The sequence below is a fragment of the Bombyx mori genome, chromosome 14 (genome assembly GCF_030269925.1).
Source record: "Bombyx mori chromosome 14, ASM3026992v2".
Classification (NCBI taxonomy): Eukaryota; Metazoa; Arthropoda; class Insecta; order Lepidoptera; family Bombycidae; genus Bombyx; species Bombyx mori.
The window spans coordinates 2,615,700-2,636,186 of record NC_085120.1 but is presented as its reverse complement, the minus strand read 5'-3'; the positions used below and the strand labels follow the sequence as shown (position 1 = coordinate 2,636,186).

The 20,487-nt window shown below is 39.5% G+C and overlaps 1 protein-coding gene across 1 annotated transcript in view; it reads left to right on the top strand.

Annotated features, from left to right (window-relative positions):
• Positions 1–15,419, top strand: part of LOC101742142 (nascent polypeptide-associated complex subunit alpha, muscle-specific form) — a 55,437-nt gene extending 40,018 nt beyond the window's left edge. Inside the window, exons 4-8 of the mRNA XM_038015406.2 lie at positions 8,324–8,427; positions 9,379–9,582; positions 10,006–10,088; positions 10,717–12,692; positions 13,223–15,419. Of these exons, the coding sequence (XP_037871334.1) occupies positions 8,324–8,427; positions 9,379–9,582; positions 10,006–10,088; positions 10,717–12,692; positions 13,223–15,099 (4,244 nt within the window). The 3' untranslated portion in view covers positions 15,100–15,419. The remainder of the gene's footprint in view (positions 1–8,323; positions 8,428–9,378; positions 9,583–10,005; positions 10,089–10,716; positions 12,693–13,222) is intronic.
• The last annotated feature ends 5,068 nt before the right edge of the window (positions 15,420–20,487 follow it).

Genomic DNA, 20,487 nt, shown 5'->3' with positions numbered 1-20,487 from the left:
TCTGACGTGAAGTAGTATGCGTTTCGGTTTGAAGGGTGGGCCAGCCGTTGTAACTATACTGAGACCTTAGAGCTTGTATCTCAAGGTGGGATTCGCATTTACGTTGTAACGACTTAATACCAGGTGGCCGGGAGCTTGTCCACCCATTTAAGCAAAAAAAAAACTTAAGGATTACTGGAGGCCTGGAGGTCTTTCCAGTTTCACTAAGAAATCAGGTCGGTCGTAACAAGCAAGGTATGCGGAAGAAGGTCCAGATACGTTCCACTCTCAATACTTCAGTCCCCGTTGCTATCCACACAGCCGAGGATAGGCAGGAATGGCGCAGGATAATACAGGAGGAAATTGTTAGAGAAGGCCACGACCCTCAGCATTGAGGATTATCGACGCAAGGGGGAAGAAACCAGGACAAGTGGACGAGCAAGGGCTCAGCTAGGAGCGGAGAGATTTGCTATGGACAAGTAGTCATTCTCCCCTAAACCACCTTTCAACTGTAATTAAGATCAAATTCTAAACGAATACACTAATTGTGTTAATTGTTAACTTTTATGTTTTGTTGTGTTGAAAAACGATATTTATATTTAAACATTTTTTTTTTCAATCTCGTCAAGCACACCACGCTCAATTTTTTCCTGCACCGATTCTTGTCCACCCGTTGGTTGGATGGGAGAGATCACTCTTAGTGATAATACCACCTATTTTAATGAACAAAAATACTAACTCAATGATGATCTCTTACGAGGTTGCCGCGCCTAAGGGGGCGTGCGGGGTATGTGGGGCTTGACAATCTCCTAATGTTGGGAGTAGACCGCGGGCCCAAAAAGTTTTAGGACCCTACTGCACTAAACGACTCCCCTGCTCTCTTACACCCGACGTCCGATCTCCGTCCGGGGTCAGAGCCCGGTCAGAGCAGGGGGTTCAATACATTAATAAAATATTATTAAGCTGGAATTATTATCCGCGTCATGGATTCCGGTAAGACTTGGATCTAAAAACAAACAGAAAGATAAGATTTGAACCAAAACTTAGCTCGAAGGTAGAGGCTCCAAGAAAAGAATAGATTGGACCGGATTTTACATAAGGTCTTTTACTGACGTGTCTTTACTATCACTATCTGCTTCACGGCAATAGGCAAAGTGGTGGTACCTATCTGTGCGGACTCACAAGAGGTCTTACTATCCGCAATTACGCAAATTATAATTTCGTGGGGTTTTTTATTTATTTCTATTACACGACGTTATTCCTTCACCATGGAAGTTAACCGTGAACATTGTAGAAGTCAATCGTAAGCATCTGTTAAGTAAGTATTTCATTAGAAAGATTGGTACCAGCCTGCGGGATTCGAAAACCGGTACATCGCTCGATACGAACACACCGGACGTCTTATCTTTTAGGTCACGACGACTTCAAATATATATATAATATATACACGACTATATACACGGTTTTTAATATTAATACCATACCACGTTTTGTAAAAGGTCGTCAATTTGTTGAACTTTAACTGAACTCTGAAGTCATCGCTTACACATTTTTACCGAGAAATTTCATTCGGAACGTGTAACTAACGCCCACACATTTCAAAGGACAGCGAGTACATAGTTATAGGCTAAATGTGTGTACGTGTAATCGGGCATAAAGGGTTTTTTACTTAGGTACATTACTGCCACTGGTGAAAGTTCGTGTTTTGGGCTAGGGTCTCCGATAATCCTCGATGTTAAGGGTCCTGGCCTGATGAGGCTTTATTCGGAATATACACAAGGTGGGGTCCCACGTTCTTCCACGGCAATGCTTTCGGAAGAGATTTAGTTCTTCGAGGTCGCTGAAGCCTTATTTTGGTCCGGTTAATTAACCGGCGCCCGACATTCGGCGTTGACTGCTTTACGGTGGAAAGGTCGAAATCCAACTCAACCCTCCTCTTTTCTCATCCGGGCTTGGGACCGGCTTTGGCAGAGTAGGGGCTCGGGCAGGATATCAAAAAGCGGGGCAGATATCACTTGCGTCTTTTTTTCGCGAAGCATCAAGTGACGTAAAAATTATCTTCATCCTTCTCCTCCTCAAACTGGAATGCATTACTGCTTCGCGGCAGAAATGGGCAGATTGTTGGTATCAGATGCCCTACCACCAGTAAGTACGTCGTGCTGTTGGCAGATAATTTTTTTATTACACGATTTTTTTCCTTCGTCGTGATAATTCTTCGCGAACGAGTGTTAAGCACGTAATTCATTAGAAAATGTTCGTACCTTTTTCCGGGCCTGGGCCGAACCTCCTACGAGGTCCACACGCCTAAGGGGCGCGCGGAGTATGTGGGACTCAACGATCCGTAAGGTGTTGGAAGCAGACTGCCGGCCCAAGGAATTTTAGGGCCCACCCACTAAACGACTCTCCTGCACTCTTACACCCGACGTCCGATCCCCTCCGAGGTCAGAACCCGGATGACGTAGGGGGGTTACCGCGGTCAACACTACAACCAGACGGCGCGGCTCACCCCAAGGACGCCCAGCCGACGGAGCCTTCGAGGCACTGTCGCATCGTTCAATACGAGTACACCAGGCGTCTTATCCTTTAGGCCACGACTTCATTTGGAACTAGAGTGGCCTGTAAAACTGATCATGAATGAATATTCATGAATTTAATATTCAACTTCCATCCGCCACAAAAAGCAGTCGTATTTACGGCTCACCTAACATCAAGTAGTTGCCGAGCCTCACAAACATCACAAAATGATAACCGCCAATTCATGTGGTCGAAATCTCAATAGTAAAATAGTATAACGATTATCCCCCATTATCCGCCCGCCCCCACCCTGTCCTTCAAGTAATATTTGAATAAATCTTCCAATTAATAACTTAGTTTATCCATTAAAACATGTACTGTCTATCTTCTTTAATAACTATAAAACTAAATTATTATAAAGCGAACTATAAAATTCGACGAAACCTGACCGCCCACACATTCCACGGAATCTAGTAGCAGCATAATTTAGCGGTATTATAATCGGGAGTTTAATTACATTATCGTCATAGCGATCGCGCTCTGTCAGTACGGAATTCTTGCTTTACAATGAAAAATTTGTTACGCGTAACTTGGAAATTTGTTTCGCGTTGCGTGACCTAACTCTAATTGAACTTAATTCCAAATTCAATGTAAATTGTCAACTATGTTATTTATATATCGACGCTTGAAAGGCAAACGTGACTAAGTGGCAATAACTGCTTTGTACATAAATGATAGGCAATAACCATATTCGATGCGCAAAAAATATATATTTCTAAGTCTATTAAATCATTTCAATCCTACAGCTACTAGCTAGATTCTACTACAGCTAGATTCGTTAAAAAAAAAAACCGGTATTTCAACTTTAAATTAGTCTACTGTAAAGTTTTAAACATTGTCGCTTAGTCACGTTTGCCTTTCAAGCGTCGATATATTTTTTATTACGTACCAACATGCTACAAATCGGCACAGTTCATTGCAAATAGCAAATACATTAACCTCACACTATAGGCTAACACAATGCACATGCATTGGCGAAACAAGCGGTTCATTATTTGGTTCAAAACAAAATTAAATATAAAGAAATATAACGAAAATGATTCTAAGGTTGTAAAGGAAAATTATAACCAAAAATTAAAAAGTAATTGTTTGGTTTGGGTGGAAAAGTAATTATTAGTCAAAATTAAATCTACTTTTACGGTTTAATGTTGCGTATTTACATTTTCTATCAGTCCGTCGTCCATGATGAAGAAAACTACATATTTTATAAACGTCGGAAATAATAAAGTAAAATGACAACAAAACAAATTTAAATTAAAAGTAGCTTTTTTCTACGAATCGCGTAAACCGAAAATAATACTAAGATGATTAAATAAAATATTTAAATTGATTAAAAAAAAAGAAACGGGTTTCATTAGGCTTCATTCAATAGACCGTGTGATACTCACATAATATCTTCAGAATTGTAGAACGTATAAGCATACAGAGGTAGGTACTAACTGCCTGTATTCGTGAGTGTTTACCGTCCTTTACGGACCTCAAAACAGACAAACCAAAAGACATAACATCTGAATACTCTCCGCAAATCTCATTTGAAGAAGGATGCGACGCTAACCTAATTTATTTAATGACTCAAGATGGTATTCTAGTTACGTTCCCAAAATAAAACATTCGCAAGCACAAGTTATATATAGATGACGATTGCGATTACGATTCCGTTTAAAAATAAGTCCGCCGGTTAATTCAAACATCCCGTGCAAATGTCAGGAGTCAACTGTGGGCGGCTGTCTGTCGGTGACAACAACACTGGCTTGCGTAAGTCCTGCACCCGACGTACTACAACGAAAACTCACATTAATCACGATAATTCAATTTACATTGTAGTAGTAGACGATGCGTCTAATGTTGTAGGGTATTTTGTATACATACAATCATACATGATACAATGAAGCTAATATACCAATCTCTCACGTCATTTCGGATCCTCCCGTTCCATTAGCGGTGCTTTTAAGTACCTCAAGCACCGGTCACCGTCTCGGGTTCGGTAAGTAAATTAACCCACAGACACGGCCCACTGAGTTTCTCGCCGGATCTTCTCAGTGAGTCGCGTTTCCTATCCAGTCCATTCTACGAAGCACTGCTCTTGCTAGGGCTAGTGTTAGCAACGTCACTAGTTTAGAACCCCGTGAGCTCACCTACTCGTTCTGTGAATCTAGAATGACCCCTCGAGGTCACTAGAACAGGTAGGACAAATCGCACCAAGCTCAAATAGGCTGCGTTGGTAGATGACAAGCATGCGTCCGCCTTGTGTTGAACAATTCCCGAAACCCAGAGACAAAGTGATGACCTGTCTTGAGATGTGACGTCAAAATCTTAGTACAATTTCAATATCAGATCCTTCCTTCCACGCAGAAAGACGGAACAGTAGTACCTTTTTCTCACTACCTAATCGTCAGTAGCCTAAGCAATTATTCCTACTACATCGGGCTTGGTAGCTTAGCCTCTATCATTTACCCCCTATCATTAAAGCGATTTTTAAGTGCTTACTTTATTAGTGTTTAAGATAAGTGTTTACCGGAGTCCATAGACATCTACAACGTAAATGCCGCCACTCATCTTGAGACATGAATTCTAAGATCTCATTTTTAACTACCGCTGCCCCGCCCTTCAAACCGAAACGCATTACTGCTTCACGGCAGAAATAGGCAGGCAGGGTACCTATCCGTGCGGACTTGTATGACGTCCTACGAATTAAAAAAGATAAAATTCAAGCATTTTCGCAGATCATTAATCCCGCCACCGCCCGCCCGCACACATTACGGAATAAAATCCAAATACTACGTATTGTATTGATGCTTATTTTATATTTATTTAATACCCACGCCATAGAATTAGCTAGCGGACTTTATTACTCTATTACCCACGCGTACTAGAGTGAGCTTATAGCCTCGAGCTTACAAATTTATTATATTATCTTCTTTTTTGCCACGTAGCATCCGGCTATGGAATGAGCTCCCCTCCACGGTGTTTCCCGAGCGCTATGACATGTCCTTCTTCAAACGAGGCTTGTAGAGAGTATTAAACGGTAGGCAGCGGCTTGGCTCTGCCCCGGCATTGCTGAAGTCCATGGGCGACGGTAACTACTCACCATCAGGTGGGCCGTATGTTCGTCTGCCTACTGGGCAATAAAAAAAATACTTAAGCTATCTATTATAATTTATTATAATATTCTGAAGATCAAATTCGTAAAAAGAACGCCGCTTTGTCTTTGTTGATCAATACCTTGCTACGAATTCTTCGCTTCATCTTCTTTTCAATATAGCAATCATCTTAATGTGTTGCCAGCATCGAATTAAAAAATCTTGTTTTTTTTTTTTTAATTACATATCCGATATCGTAATCAATTTAGGTGAAAAGACACGAAATAGGATAAAATGAGTTGCGGTAAGATGAAACAAAGTATAATAATAAATAATCCATTACGCTTTGAAACGCTAATTTAACAAAATAAAGTAATTGGCACAGATGCCTGCGTTAAATTCATCTTTAATAGTTTATCACACAGAAAAAAAAACGTATGAGCTAACCATAAATGCATACGTGGTTAGTTTTAATGTTATTGACGTGCCAGCGAGAAGTATACTAGCTAAATCTCTCTATAACCTACTAAAAAATTTGGGCTTGTCAAAAACTTCCGCAATTTCTATAATTGGATAAACATCTAAAGCCGCACTAGTAAATTCCTATCAAATCTGGCCAGGCCGGAATAGGAATGCAGGGAATGATGACGAGCGTAATGCGCATTGATAAACCTCCTTAGACACTAAGATCGCAAGTCCACTGACATTCTCCAAATTCATGGATTGCTAAAATATCCGCCTGGTCTCCCGAGAACCAATTTGCTTGGTAGTATTTAGATGCTTCATGTTTATTCGGATTATTGTATTTTTTTAATTTGCAAAAATGAATTGTAAAAACTGATTAGAGCAGATTGAAATGATAATAACTGAAAAAAATAATCTTTTGCTAGTGTATATTTAGGCTGCGTTCATCGACAGCGATAGTGCGTTTCCAAAGATCTTTTTTGCCACGTACCATCCGGCTTTGGAATGAACTCCCCTCCACGGTGTTTTCCGAGCGCTATGTCATGTCCTTCTTCAAACGAGGCTTGCGGAGAGTACTTAATGGTAGGCAGCGACTGCCCCTGGCATTGCTGACGTCCATGAGCGACGGTGACCACTTACCATCAGGTGGGCCGTATGCTCGTCTGCCTATAAAGGCAATAAAAAAAAAGTTTAATTAAAAAAAATAGAATGTCTTTAAATTGTAGAGAACGTCTGGTGGAGAAACAAAACGCCTACATTAACTTTTATGACCGCGAAAAGTGATTAATGTTGAAATAAGGAATGCTAAGGACATCCAGATCCTCCCACCATTATAAATTGCTGTAAAATTCAAACACCGAGTGTCTCGCCGGATCTTCTCAGTGGGTCGCGTTTCTAATCCGCTGGTAGATTCTGCGAAGCACGACTCTGGTTAAGACTAGTGTAAGCAAATTATCTAAAGCTGAACGCGTAAGCTCACCTACCCGTAGGCGAGAAGCTGCAATAGCCCCTTAGGAAGGAAAAAGCTATAAAAATAAATGTCCTTTACATATAATATTCTACGATTTTTTTTAGTTAAATTAAAATAATAGCTAGCGCATAATAAAAAATCCACTCAGGTTAGTGATTCAAATGTATGTAATTAATGGCCAATTATAAAAAAGCTACTACCAGATCCAATGGGCACCAGTACAACGTGAATAACAGTGACTACTTTGAGATATAAATTGAATTCCAATGGTATCTATACTGAATGATAATGAATCTTGTTTTGTTTGCGTGTCTTTTGAAGCAGATGATGGGAAAAATTTGAAATCCATTGACAATTGTTTGGCATCGTGTGGGCCACAAGCATTTTGTTGTTATGACCTTTGGCATTTCAAAGGTTCTGATCTCAATTCGAAACTTAACTTAGACATTTTCGTTGAATTCACAAGATAAACATTTGTTTTGCAAGTATTCAAGCTAACAAGTTAATTATTATGTACTTGTACGGAAGCGCGGTTTTGGTAGATACTATAATAAGTTTAAAGAATAAAAACTTTTTACCTCAATTTTCTCAATGGTTCTTTTTAGGCTCTTTTTTCTGCAGTATATACAATACGTCTATTTTTTCCTACCTAAGCTGATAGCCTTGAGAGGCCATTTCAGTGTCATCCTAACAAGCAGGTGAGCTCACGGGGCTCAAACCTCACGACGTTGCTAACACTAACCGTAGCAAGAGCAGTGCTTCGCAGAATCTACCACCGGATCGGAAACGCGACCCACTGAGAAGATCCAGCATGTAACTCAGTGGGCTGTGTCTGTGTTTTAATTAACCATTTACTCGCCGAGCCCTTCGTCGCAAGCGACGGATTTGGCGAGGACGGTGACCGGTGCTTGAGGTACCTAAAATAAAAGCACCATTAGTGGATCGTGATTAAGTCTTCATAATTTTTCTTTTCACTGACATTTTTTAAGATCGTTCATGTAGTCTCAATTGTATTGAATAAATCAAGCTGGAAAACATGAGTGCTTAGCATCAGAAATATTGACCAGATCATGGTACTTACCCGTCCGTCGGTACTCACTATTGGTTAATATATAAAATCATTCTACAAACATTTTAATAGATTCGAATGGATACCACTGTAAATCAGATTTAGGTTTATCACTCTAAATTACAATAGACTACATAATCGGGAAATGAAAACTCTATAGGCTTATGATCGTGTTGCTTGTTTCAGGATGCGGCAATGGAAAATACCTGAGCATGAACCCATCAGTGTACACGGTGGGTGGCGATCGATGCACCAGACTCGCAGAGCACGCCCGAAACGATAGCAATGAGGTTCGTATTTTTACGCCGGTACGAGTAACGCCATCTATCGTCGAATAGTCGAACGAATATCGAAGGATCTAGTAGCACCTAGAACGCTCGAGAAGTAGAACGCCATCTATTATCAGATAGCGGAAGCACAATACTCGACTTGTGTGGATGTGTTTAAAAAAAACCTTATTTGTTTGTAAATACCAACGATTCCGCAAAAACAAATCTCTGTTTCGTCACATAATAATGATACGAACTTGATATTAACAGAATTTGTGAAATGAAACAAAATAAAGCGCTGTTAATATTATTGTAGTTTCTTGAAGAACCTTACTGACACATTCTTCTAAAAGGAACATTTATTTACATCCCGCAATATAGTGCTTTTCTTTTCCCTACCTATTCGCTGGTAATCTAGGGTGCTATTTTTTATTTATTGCATAGATGGGTGGACGATCTCACAGCCCACCTGATGTTAAGTGGTTACCGGAGCCCATAGACATCTACAACGTAAATGCCGCCACCCACCTTGAGATATAAGTTCTAAGATCTCGAGTATAGTTACAAGGACTGCCCCCGCCCCACCCTTCAAACCGAAACGCATTACCGCTTCATAGCAAAAATAAGCAGGGTGGTGGTACCTATCCATGCGGACTCACAAGAGGTCCTACCACCAGTAATAACGCAAATTATAATTTTTTCGGTGTTGATTTTTATTACACGTTGTTGTTCCTTCACCGTGGAAGTCAATCGTGAACATTTGTTGAGTACGTATTTCATTAGAAAAATTGGTACCCGCCTGGGATTCGAACACCGGTGCATCGTTCAACACGAGTGCACCGGACGTCTTATCCTTTAGGTCACGACGACTCACAAGAGTTCGTACTACTAGTATTTCAGCTATGTCCCGGACTATGGTGTCAGGGTCACGAGAAACCCAGACGAGTCTGTCTCAAAATACAACTCATACAGGTGGTCGTGTGCGACAACCTGTGCTTGCCATTTCGCGACGAGTCCTTCGACGCTGTGCTGTCCATTGCTGTGGTCCATCACTTTGCGACGGTCGAACGTCGAGCTATGGCCTTGAGGGAGCTGGCCAGAGTCACCAGGATCGGAGGACGATTGCTGCTCACCGTCTGGGCCATGGAGCACGAGGGGCGAAATTTCCATTGTCAGGTGATCGTCTAATTTCTTTTCTGTTAAGCCTTTCGGTGTGCTTAATGCGAGTTTTTTGACGTTCTCGATAGCGTAAAAGTTAACTTATATTTGTATGGAGTTGGAATGTTTGCCTACGTTTGCCGCTAGGGGCGCTGTTCCAACTGCATACAAATTTGAGTTAACTTTTACGCTATCGAGAACGTTAAAAAACACGCACTAAGCACACTGGACTTGCTAATAACAGACCATTTGAATGAATTGCAAACTCCAGTCGCAAGATAAAATTACGAATGTATTACTGTTAGAATTAATTTACAAAGCATGACCAGGAATCAATAGTTATTTCTTATAATCAATTTATATAAGATTGCACTATTTAATTCAATTTATTCATCGTAACAAATAGCATTTCGTAATTAATGGTAATTTTTCTTTTTATAGGACGTTTTGATCCCGTGGCATCGTCCACCGACGCTCTGCCCGCCAACACCAACGCCACGGTTCCTCTCGGTCGATAATGATCAGTAAGTACTGACCACACTTAATAAAACAAAGATGTGTAGGTGCTCTTAATATTCTCAGTTAAAAGTTTTACTGGTGGTAGGACCTCATGTGAGTCTGCACGGATAGGTACCACCACCCCGCCTATTTCTGCCGTGAAACAGTAATGCGTTTCGGCTTGAAGGGTGGGGCAGCCGTTGTAACTATACTGAGACCTTTAAACTTCTATCTCAAGGTGCATGGCGCATTTGCGTTGTAAATGTCTATGGGCTCTAGTAACCACTTAACACCAGGTGGGCTATGAGTTCGTCCACCCATCTAGGCAAAAAAAAAAACACATGACTGGAGTTGGGCTATATCTTTCATAACAAACTTCTGGTGATAGAACTGACTGTGAATACGCACGTATCAGTTCAGTTTTGCATTTCAACGAGAAGTATCAATACTGACGTCACACCAAGTAAGGCAGTGTGCACATCTGTCTACTTAGAGCAATAAAAACAATTCTCTTTGACTATTCGTTAGCGATTTCTGTCTATAAGAACTTACTTTTGTATTCTAATTGTATTGTTTTGGACATTTGTTTTGGGGTTCGAATAAAATATATTCTTCTCGATTTACACATTTAATATGATTTTTCTGCTGTTTTAGAAACGTAGAGCACTGGAAATGTCGTGAAGGCTCACCGGGTTCCTCTTCACTATCTTCACCCAACGAAACATGCTATTCGTTTGTAAGAAGAGCTTTACAGAGATTAGCTGGAAGACGCTCGTTTTTACCTTCGTGGAGTATAGGCTCAAGGGTACCTTCGAGGATATGCTCACGTCCTGAACCACTAGCTAGTGATCTACCAATAGAACTCCGACACTTAGATGAGACAGTTCCTCTGCGACTGGTACCTCAAGGATCTGATTCATCGACAATTAAATCTCAGAGTCTGACTGACATCGCTGAGGTAGAACGACATACACTAGTTCGATCACGCTCGAGTCTGCCTAGTTTAGGAGGTGATGAGCACGAGCAACCACAACAGCAGTTAGTCCCAAAACCGCCAACTTCTGAGGTTATTGAACCCAGGAAGAAGCCAAAATTAGTCAAGCAAAAGAAATCCATCAACGAGGATGATGCGGAGGAAGACCTTGATAAGCCAACGGACATGAAGAGTCTGGTTGAAGAGATGCCAAATTTTAAAATACACCCGCAAAAATTAAACACGAAGAAGCCAGATTTTATCAAACAAACCTCACTTAATGAAGAGCTAATGTCTGTCGAAAGATTAAGAGAAAAAGAGCACCTAAGAAAAAACATACAAAAACAAGCTTCGCTAAACGAAGAGTATCTGTACCGCAGACCGGGTGCTTTGGATTCAATACGAGACTCAATATTTTCAACTTCAGCGACGACAGCTAAAAAGTTCCAGTCTCTCAAAAACGGCCTCACTAGTAAATTCAGAACGTCCACAACGAATATAGATAGAGTAACAATATTCGTGAGAATGCTGCAAGGTTGGAAAAGTCATGGTACAGTTCCTGAGGTTGCTACTCCAAGCGAACATGTTGCAGGCTTAGACAAATGCTGTCCTGAAAGACGACATTCAAAAGAAGACGGATCGGACTCTTCTAAAGATAGCAGTCTACAGAGTGACACAAGTGTGGATTCGGAAGACAGCTTCGCATCTGTGATATATGTACCAAAAGCGGACGGATCAGGAGATCCTCTATCGCCTACGCCCCTCTCGCCTGGTCCAACATCACCTCGATTAAAAGTGTCATCAGTCCCGACGTCTCCAAGAATGAAAAGTTCTCCGGGCTTACCATCGCCGAGAATGAAACAATCTTTTCCTCTCATTCGTCCACCAGCTTCCCCAGGTGCCGTCACTCCTGCAACAGTGAACAAAATACTCGTTACACAATATAGTTTAAAAAATTACTCAACATCGAATTCAGTTTGTCCTTTGAAACCTCAATCGAAAAGCCAGCCAAATTCTCCGCCTAAATCTGAATCTGATGACAAAGCTCCAAAGGTTGAACCTATGCCTGTTATAAATAATAACATACCTATTGACGTATTTGAAGAGATTGATCCGATTCCACCCATTAAAGAAGAAGAAGAAAATCCATTGGAGACAACGCAAGATTTAATAGCAGAAATAAACAAGGACATTGAAGAAATCCATAAACTAACAGAGGAATCAGAACAATTAATGCCTCGTGTACTACAAGACGTGAAACCCTACCCAAAAATAACATTGCAAACTGTTGCGGAATTACCGGAAATTCCACAATTCAAACCTAAAGAACCACCTAGCAAATCTCCTACCACCGACATCTTAGACTCTAGAGCAGCAGAACGTAAACGTAAGGAAAGGATACGACAAATCAAGGAGATGTTAAACAAAGGAATACCTAACGTTAACATTAGCAGAAGACAACCTTTTCCTATAGTCAGATGCACAAATAAATCTGAGCCGATTGCAAAGAGTCGACCAACACTGATGTCTCTGGAACTGTTTAACCCCGCTACAGATGACATGGATAGCGACTCGAGCGGCGTCTCATCCCCAGATTCAGTGGACAGCGTTATAAGCGTTGTACCTGACGAATTAAGGAAAATCGCTTCTGAAAAAGGTACTTTTAAATAGTAGTTATTAACAACAATAAAAACTCTTGACTCAACTCTTGACACTTGGAAGTCGTCGTGGCCTAAAGGATAACACGTCCGGTGAATTCGTGTCGAGCGATGCACCGCTGTTTGAATCCCGCTTGCAGGTACCAAGTTTTCTAATGAAATACGTACTTAACAAATGTTCACGATTGACTTCCATGGTGAAGGAATAACATCATGTAATAAAAATCAAACTCGCAAAATTATAATTTGCGAATTACTGGTGGTGGGATGTATTGTGGGTCCGCACGGGTAGGTACCACCACCCACCTATTTCTGCCGTGAAGCAGTAATGCGTTTCAGTTTGAAGGATGGGGCAGCCGTTGTACTTTAAAAACTGAGACCTTAGAACTTAAGTCTCAAGGCACGTGGCGGCATTTCCTTTGTAGATGTCTATGGGCTCCGGTAACCACTTAACATCAGGTAGGCCGTGAGCTCGTCCACACATGTAAACAAAAAAAACTCAACAATATAACAATGTTTTAATTTTCAGATTCACAAAACCCTGCAACCGTCGTTACAATTTGTAAAGAAGACTCATTGACCGATAAACTTATAGCCGTGCCTCCAGCTCCACAAACATTAATTGAGGCTGCGGCAGAAGTGGCCACAACTTTAGAAGAAACTTGTGAAACTGTTATCCAGTCCAGCCCAAGATCGAGAAGGAAACAACTCGCAAAGCTTGAAAGTACTGAGGCCATAGCGATCATTCAAGGAGCTTCAAGTAGTAGCAGCAGTAGTAATTGGAGCTTAAATAAGCTCTCTCCCGGTGACCTAAGGTTAATAGAGGATAAATCCAGGTCACAGTCTCACACTAGTTCCAGCGGCAGTTCATCTAGCTTAGAACGGCTTTCACCAGGAAGGAGATCAAAAGATCGCTCCCCTAAATTGGGCAGTACTAGCAACTCCACGTGGAGCTTAAATAGGCTTTCCCCAAATCGACCTGAAGGCCGATCCCTAGAAGAGAACTTGAGTAAAAGTCACAGAAGCCCGACAAGGCTACCGTACGATTCAATATCAATATCGAGTACCGATTCAGATAAATCTATTTCAAAATCGGAAAGCTTCAATAGGATACACGCAAACGAGCCGCTAGTCACATGCAAGTCCGATATAGTACCGAAAGAAGAAAACTGGGTCGTCACAGACAAGGACCGGTCTAATCACCTAACAGAATTTGCGGAGAAACTTAGTGAAAAACTCTTACAAGAAATCGACCAATACTCGAAACGTATTAATGAGGAAGATTTCGACCTACCAAGCAGCAGTAGTAGCGAGAAGAGTATTTCCCTTAGATTAAAACGGGAAGAAGAAGACAGAAATACACAAAAAATCCTAGATGAACTTTCTGACAGTCTCCAACACTTAGAAGACCCATATGTAAACAAAACTAACATTGACAGACAAGGTTTAAATAAGCTCAATACAGATATTCAGGAGCGTACCAAATCTATACCATCGTTGAATGACACCCCAGAAACTGACTTAAACAAATTGTTTCCTAAGTGTAGCAGTAAAATGAAAAGCAGGAAGCGTTCAAAAGACGTGGATCCTATTATCAACAAGTACAGGGAATTTAAGAAAACTATGAAAGTCCCGAGCGACGAAGACCTATACCTCAATAACTGTGCCAACATTTACGCAGCCAAAACGATGACAGAGGAAAAAATTGCTGATATCGACACTAAAAACCCAGACGAAGACAGCGCCATTTGCTCCAGTAACGGAAACCCAGAGATCACGATCGATTCTGGGAATTATGATATTAGTCAGTCTCTGGAAACGGGTTACTCCCTTGAATCAGAAATCAGTATCGATTCTATATGCACAAGTACCGACAAAAGGTCCTCTCTGAAAGTCGGTCAGTCGACAGACTCGAGCGATTTCGACAAAATGGAAATCAGCCCGGAATCGGTAACATCGAGGTCTAGTGCGCCGCTAAAATCCGGCCTCTCGATAGAGTCTACCGACACGTCTGCGGGGAGCGACTGGAGCCGCAGAGACAAGACTGGCAGCACTGCGTCTCTTGGCTGTACGAGCTTAGCATCGCTACCGTCTTGCAGCGACTACTCGAAGGACAAGAAGCTGTTAGAGACAAGGTCGTGTTCGGAGGAGACGGCGCCTATCCCGGCTGCGCACGTGAGACCATTGCCTCATGCACCTCTTCTCCCTTCCCTGAGCGACGGGTCTGACAGCCTGCCATCTGAAGGCGGCGCGGTTACCGTCCACCGGTACTATCACGTCTTCAAACGCGGAGAGCTAGACCAACTCATCGAGAAGTACGTGGAGAGTCTGCACGTGGTTTCATCATACTACGACCAGGCCAGTTGGTGTGTCGTTGCCGAGAAAGTTCAAGTGTGGACCATATAATCCTTTTGCATCTGTTCTCTTTCTAAACGCTCTACGTCGAGTTTTGTTGCCGGTTTTAGGGGCGGTTTGGAACGTTATTGTCAGGCTCTTTATTAACTCTTATAAATATTACTGTTTCAAAACGAGACACTCTGTGCAGTGACCACATCCAAGTGACCTTCCTTACGAACTCTTAGGCGAGTGTTTAGGACATTATCACGAACTCTACACTACGAAGAATTGCCAAAAGCAAAGCTTTTGTTTCTTTTTTATATTCTAGTCGATATACCATTATAATAGATGTTATCAAAATAATATAGGAGTCTTTACATTTTTTTGTTGCCTGAAAAGAAATGGAATTATTGTTAGTACGTATAAATATGGTCTAAAATATTGGAGTCACATTAGTTTATATACGAGTATATAAATGTATGTTGATATGTCTGTCCGTTTATGGGCAATGACAGTGATAATGTGATGCTTGTTGTTGGCACTAAGAGATAAGTTTCATCGACGTAGGACGGGCGACACACAAGTGGTTTCAAGAAACCGCTGTTTTTCATCCAACTAGCGATATTAATAGAGCTGTTACTGGTGGTAGGACCTCTTGTGAATCAGCGCGGGTAGGTACCACAACCCTGCCTATTTCTGCCGTGAAGCAGTAATGCGTTTCGGTTTGAAGGGTGGGGCAGCCGTTGTAACTATACTTGAGACCTTAGAACTTATATCTCAAGGTGGGTGGCGCATTTACGTTGTGGATGTCTATGGGCTCCAGTAAGCACTTAACATCAGGTGGGCTGTGAGCTCGTCCACCCATCTAAGCAATAAAATTGTTTGGGTTTTAATAATAATTAAATTCAGCTGCAATTGCTCCTAAAAATTATCAAATTGTGACCACGCTTAGAAACATACACTTGCCTAAACGAGACCGGGAAATTGAATGAAAAGGGACTTCAAGATTTTAGACAGTTTATCGTACGATTCTTTGTAAAACTATTCGAAGATAACATAAAAACTTCGTAAGGGATGTATTCGTTGCGATGCACTACGTGATCGCATCAAATGAAAAGAGCTTTAAATAGTGAAATCTAAATATTAAAAATATATATATATATATTATATACTTCGATGGCTCAATATTGTATAAGCTATTGATAGCTTATTTAACTTTACCATCATGTGTATCTTACAGGTGTTTGTCGTGGTTAGATATGCTTGTGAATCTATCGAGAATTGATAAAAATATCTGCCCTGAATTTGGTACCTACATGGCAATCTGACATGATAGGGTGTTCGTATTATTTTGATACACAAAAAACTGCATACGCTTGTGCAAGTTCGACAACCCTATATGAAGTATCATTTCTTACAATCATGCTTGAGCGTCTGTGTGATGCTTTTGGCAATACATATAGCCTAAGTTAACTTTTAAAAGCTGGTATGAAATGATCGTTCATGCAGACTTGCTAAGCTTGTATTTCTTAGTCAGGTGTATTTAAAAAAAAAAATGTATTTTCTTTCTCTGATTCCGTTTCTACGCGATATTGTTTCGGATAACCGGATATCGGTTCGCCATACAGTTATCAATATAGTCAGGTTATGCCCAATGACAGTTGCAAAGGTTTCGTCTGAGAAATTTGCGTGTTTTAGATGCTTTGGAGGGCAGGTTCGTGGCTGCCCACCTGATGGTAGTGCGTAACTTCACTCGTGGACATCAATGCAGGGCAAATTATTACAACAGCGGTCAGTTATCAGCGTAATTTTAACTAAATGGATTAAATAGCTAAGACACTCTATCACAGCCATTTGCTTGCAAAATTATCCTATTTGATTTTATTATCCATCCATCTGGTCCTTTCCATTATGTATAGAGTAAAAATAGACCCGGAAAAGGGTTTGTTTACTTTCCCTTTGATATTACTTGAAATTTACGATCATACAGCACACGTAACAACGATTGTAATTCCATCCAATCTATTTTTTATTTATTTTCTACTTATTGTCAGTTACACCTGATACTGACGAATTAAGAGTGAGCCCTTTATTTAAGTTTGAATATTAAGGGCGCTAGGCTAAAAATATAGGGAGTATATTGATTTTTAAATGAACATTATTATACTGATTTGTCGTTTTTACACATTTTTTTTAATGAAATCCAGAATGCCAAAATAATTCATAAGATTTTCTTTTGAAAATAAGTCATTAAAAACATTTAAAGAGATAATAATTATTGATAATCCTAAATCTCATTTCTGTGTGATTTGCTGAAATTAGAAATAACAAATTGTCCAGAATATTTATTCTCGTCTAACACGTGTAGAATTTTCGAAATGCAATAGTGTTTTAACATAATGCTTCATTGGCATATAAAAAAAAAATCGTAAGTTTTATCAAAGATAAACAATCATTAACACACATTGTGTTTGACTTTTATCACTTCTCGATGGAGATCGACCATAGTCCAAGACCAAAATAATTAGGTAAATAATATATATTTATAATAGTCTAATTACTGTAATTATTCTATGTGACAATAACAAGGATGTAGCTATTATATTGTTTTGCTATTTAGATAACTTATTGAGTGAGTGTTTGGGAACGACAATTATTATTCTAACTAAAGATTTAGACAATACGTATGCACAACAGACTTTCAGTGATGGAATTATGTTGTATATTAAAATCAAGTCAGTGTTATTAAAAAATACTTACAGTTACTGGCAGAAATGTTTTTACTATACAATAGAGGCATATCTTTCCCTGCCTTTATCTATGGACTTCAGTTACCAATGAACACCGAGTGAACTCACAGGTGGTCACTAAATCTACTGTAATAAAAATATCATTTTTCAGAAAAAAGGTTACGCTGTATGGTATGATACCTTTGCCTTTCCAGATGGAAAAATAGAACTACGTACTACTACTACTACTACTACTACTACTGTAAATACCGTGTTAAGTTCTGATCATAATTGTTGTCGCCCTCAATCTCTCACAATATCTGTAGCCATTATTTCGGTTTTGGATTATGGTTTCAACGTCAAATATATTTTAAGCTTAAACGTCGTGTAATTTTTCTCATTTGTTTGCAGTACTAAGATACTCGTAATATAATCTACCGGCCTGTTTTGACACATACATATCTTTCAAACTGTCAATTCTGTCAACGAGCAATAAGTGCTGTCAGTTTTCCCCAGTTACCAGATTATCAACCTTATTTTCTTCTACGTCGATCTATCAATAAACCTTGACAGATCTTCAACTGACAGTATGAAGGATTCCCTATCATTAGAATTATTATGGAATATTTAATATGAATTGGACCATCTAGTGGAGTTAGTCTATAGACATTGTAGCCACAAAAATAGTTTATTTTCGCCTATTGACACTACAGAGTACAAATTAAAAAAAAATACTCATAAAGTATCTACTGCTAATACATTATTATAATAATATTATGTACATATTATTAGTAGGTCTCGATATTTGTTATTTCAATAGTTTCAGTGGTTTTTTTTTATTGTTTTCTATAATTACTTTGTAAATTACATGAACGATTTTAAGGACTTGTAAGCAACGTGTTACTCAACCAAGTTTACTAGACCAAACAGCCATTCAATTATCCGTGGTCTTACTCTCTTCTTACTTAAATTATTTGTTGCGAGATTGCAGTCGAATCTAGACGCATCATTCCACATAAATTTTTAAATAATAAAATTCTAGTGTTAATAAAACACAGATAGAACTTTAAAATCATCTTGAATAGGCTCTATCTCATGATCACTGTGAAAAATGTGTTTATAGAAAACAATAAAAAAAACTCTACTCGTTATTGTCTTTTGAATGTTGTCATAGAAGACAATTGTTTATGAATCCAATGTAGCTTGCGTGAATTTTACGAGTCTATAATAAGCATTAGCACGAGAAATTCCATAATATATTATGATTATCTTGTATCAAGATTAATTTCCGCGACAATGTATCTATCAGATGTGCTTTCTGGTATAATCAAATCGTTTAAAGATTAATTAATTAATAAAAAACCTTCCCGCTAAAAATTCGTTGTATCAAAAATCTACGTCAATGTCCTTTGACAATATTTCAAACGACAACCGAATAATTTACTATGTTTAAACACTTAATTTAAATCATCTCATCCCTATACATCGATTGTAACGGTTAAAACCTTGAAAACGTATATATGCTTATTAACAAAAAAATATATACATAATATTATAATGTACTATTCGTTTTTTGAAAAAAAAAAGTATTAAAAAATAAGTATTGTAAATAGACGCTAAGATGAAAAAAAAAAGCTATTCTAGAAACTAATAATGTTGTCGTAAGACCAGTGAGATTAAAATTAATCTAGTTTTAGTGGTAACTGTGCATTTAATACTTTCTAATTATGAATCTCAGTTACGAGAAAATATTAAATGTATGGTATAAAGGTCGGTCCACATTCAGACGTTTTGTGACGCGTGAGTATCTGTCGATTAATTGTCTTTTTTTTAAATTATGACATTGACATTCCCAGACAAAAAAAAATCCAATAATTCGTATTTGATGATATTAGTTTTATTTTATTAATTTCCATTGAAAAATATTGTTTCTGATGTACTCTTTCCTATGTACTAATTAAAAAAATATTCCAAAAGCAGATCTCAACTCAATCAAAAAACCGAAAGCAATTCTTCGAATGACTGTCATTCTTTTTTTCTTACCTATGCTGATAGCCTTGGGAGGCTATTTCAGCTTCCCCTTGACGTACCTATAGGTGAGCTCACGGGACTCAAACCAGTGTGTTTTAGCAACACTGGCCCTAGTAAGAGCAGCACCAAATTTCTATGATAATTAACGCTAAATGAGGATCTTTTTTTTTCTGCCTATGCTGATAGCCTTGAGAGGCTACTTCAGCTTAACCCTAACATGTAGGTGAGCTCACGCTCAAACCGGAAGTGTTGCTAACATTGGCCCTAGCAAGAACAATGCTTCGCAGAATCTACCACCGGATCGGAAACGCGACCCACTGAGAAGATCCGGCGAGAAACTCAGTGGACTGTTTCTCTGGGTAGTCTGTCATATGAGATATGCGTCCAACCGTGAAATTACACGTGCTTATAATATAATATGTATATCGAGCGGTGAAAGGTTATTTGGTTTAAGCGTCACTTTTGCAAGATTATAGGAGAGCCATATAAAGTTTTTTTATTGCCCTTGTAGGCAGACGAGCATACGGCCCACCTGATGGTGAGTGGTTACCGTCGCCCATGGACTTCAGCAATGACAGGGGCAGAGCCAAGCCGCTGCCTAAGTTTAAAATTTGGATAAAATAGGCATAAAAAATTTTGGAGAACATTTTTTTTTTCGTATTAATGTTGAACCGTGTTGTAAAATACCGTGTGGGTG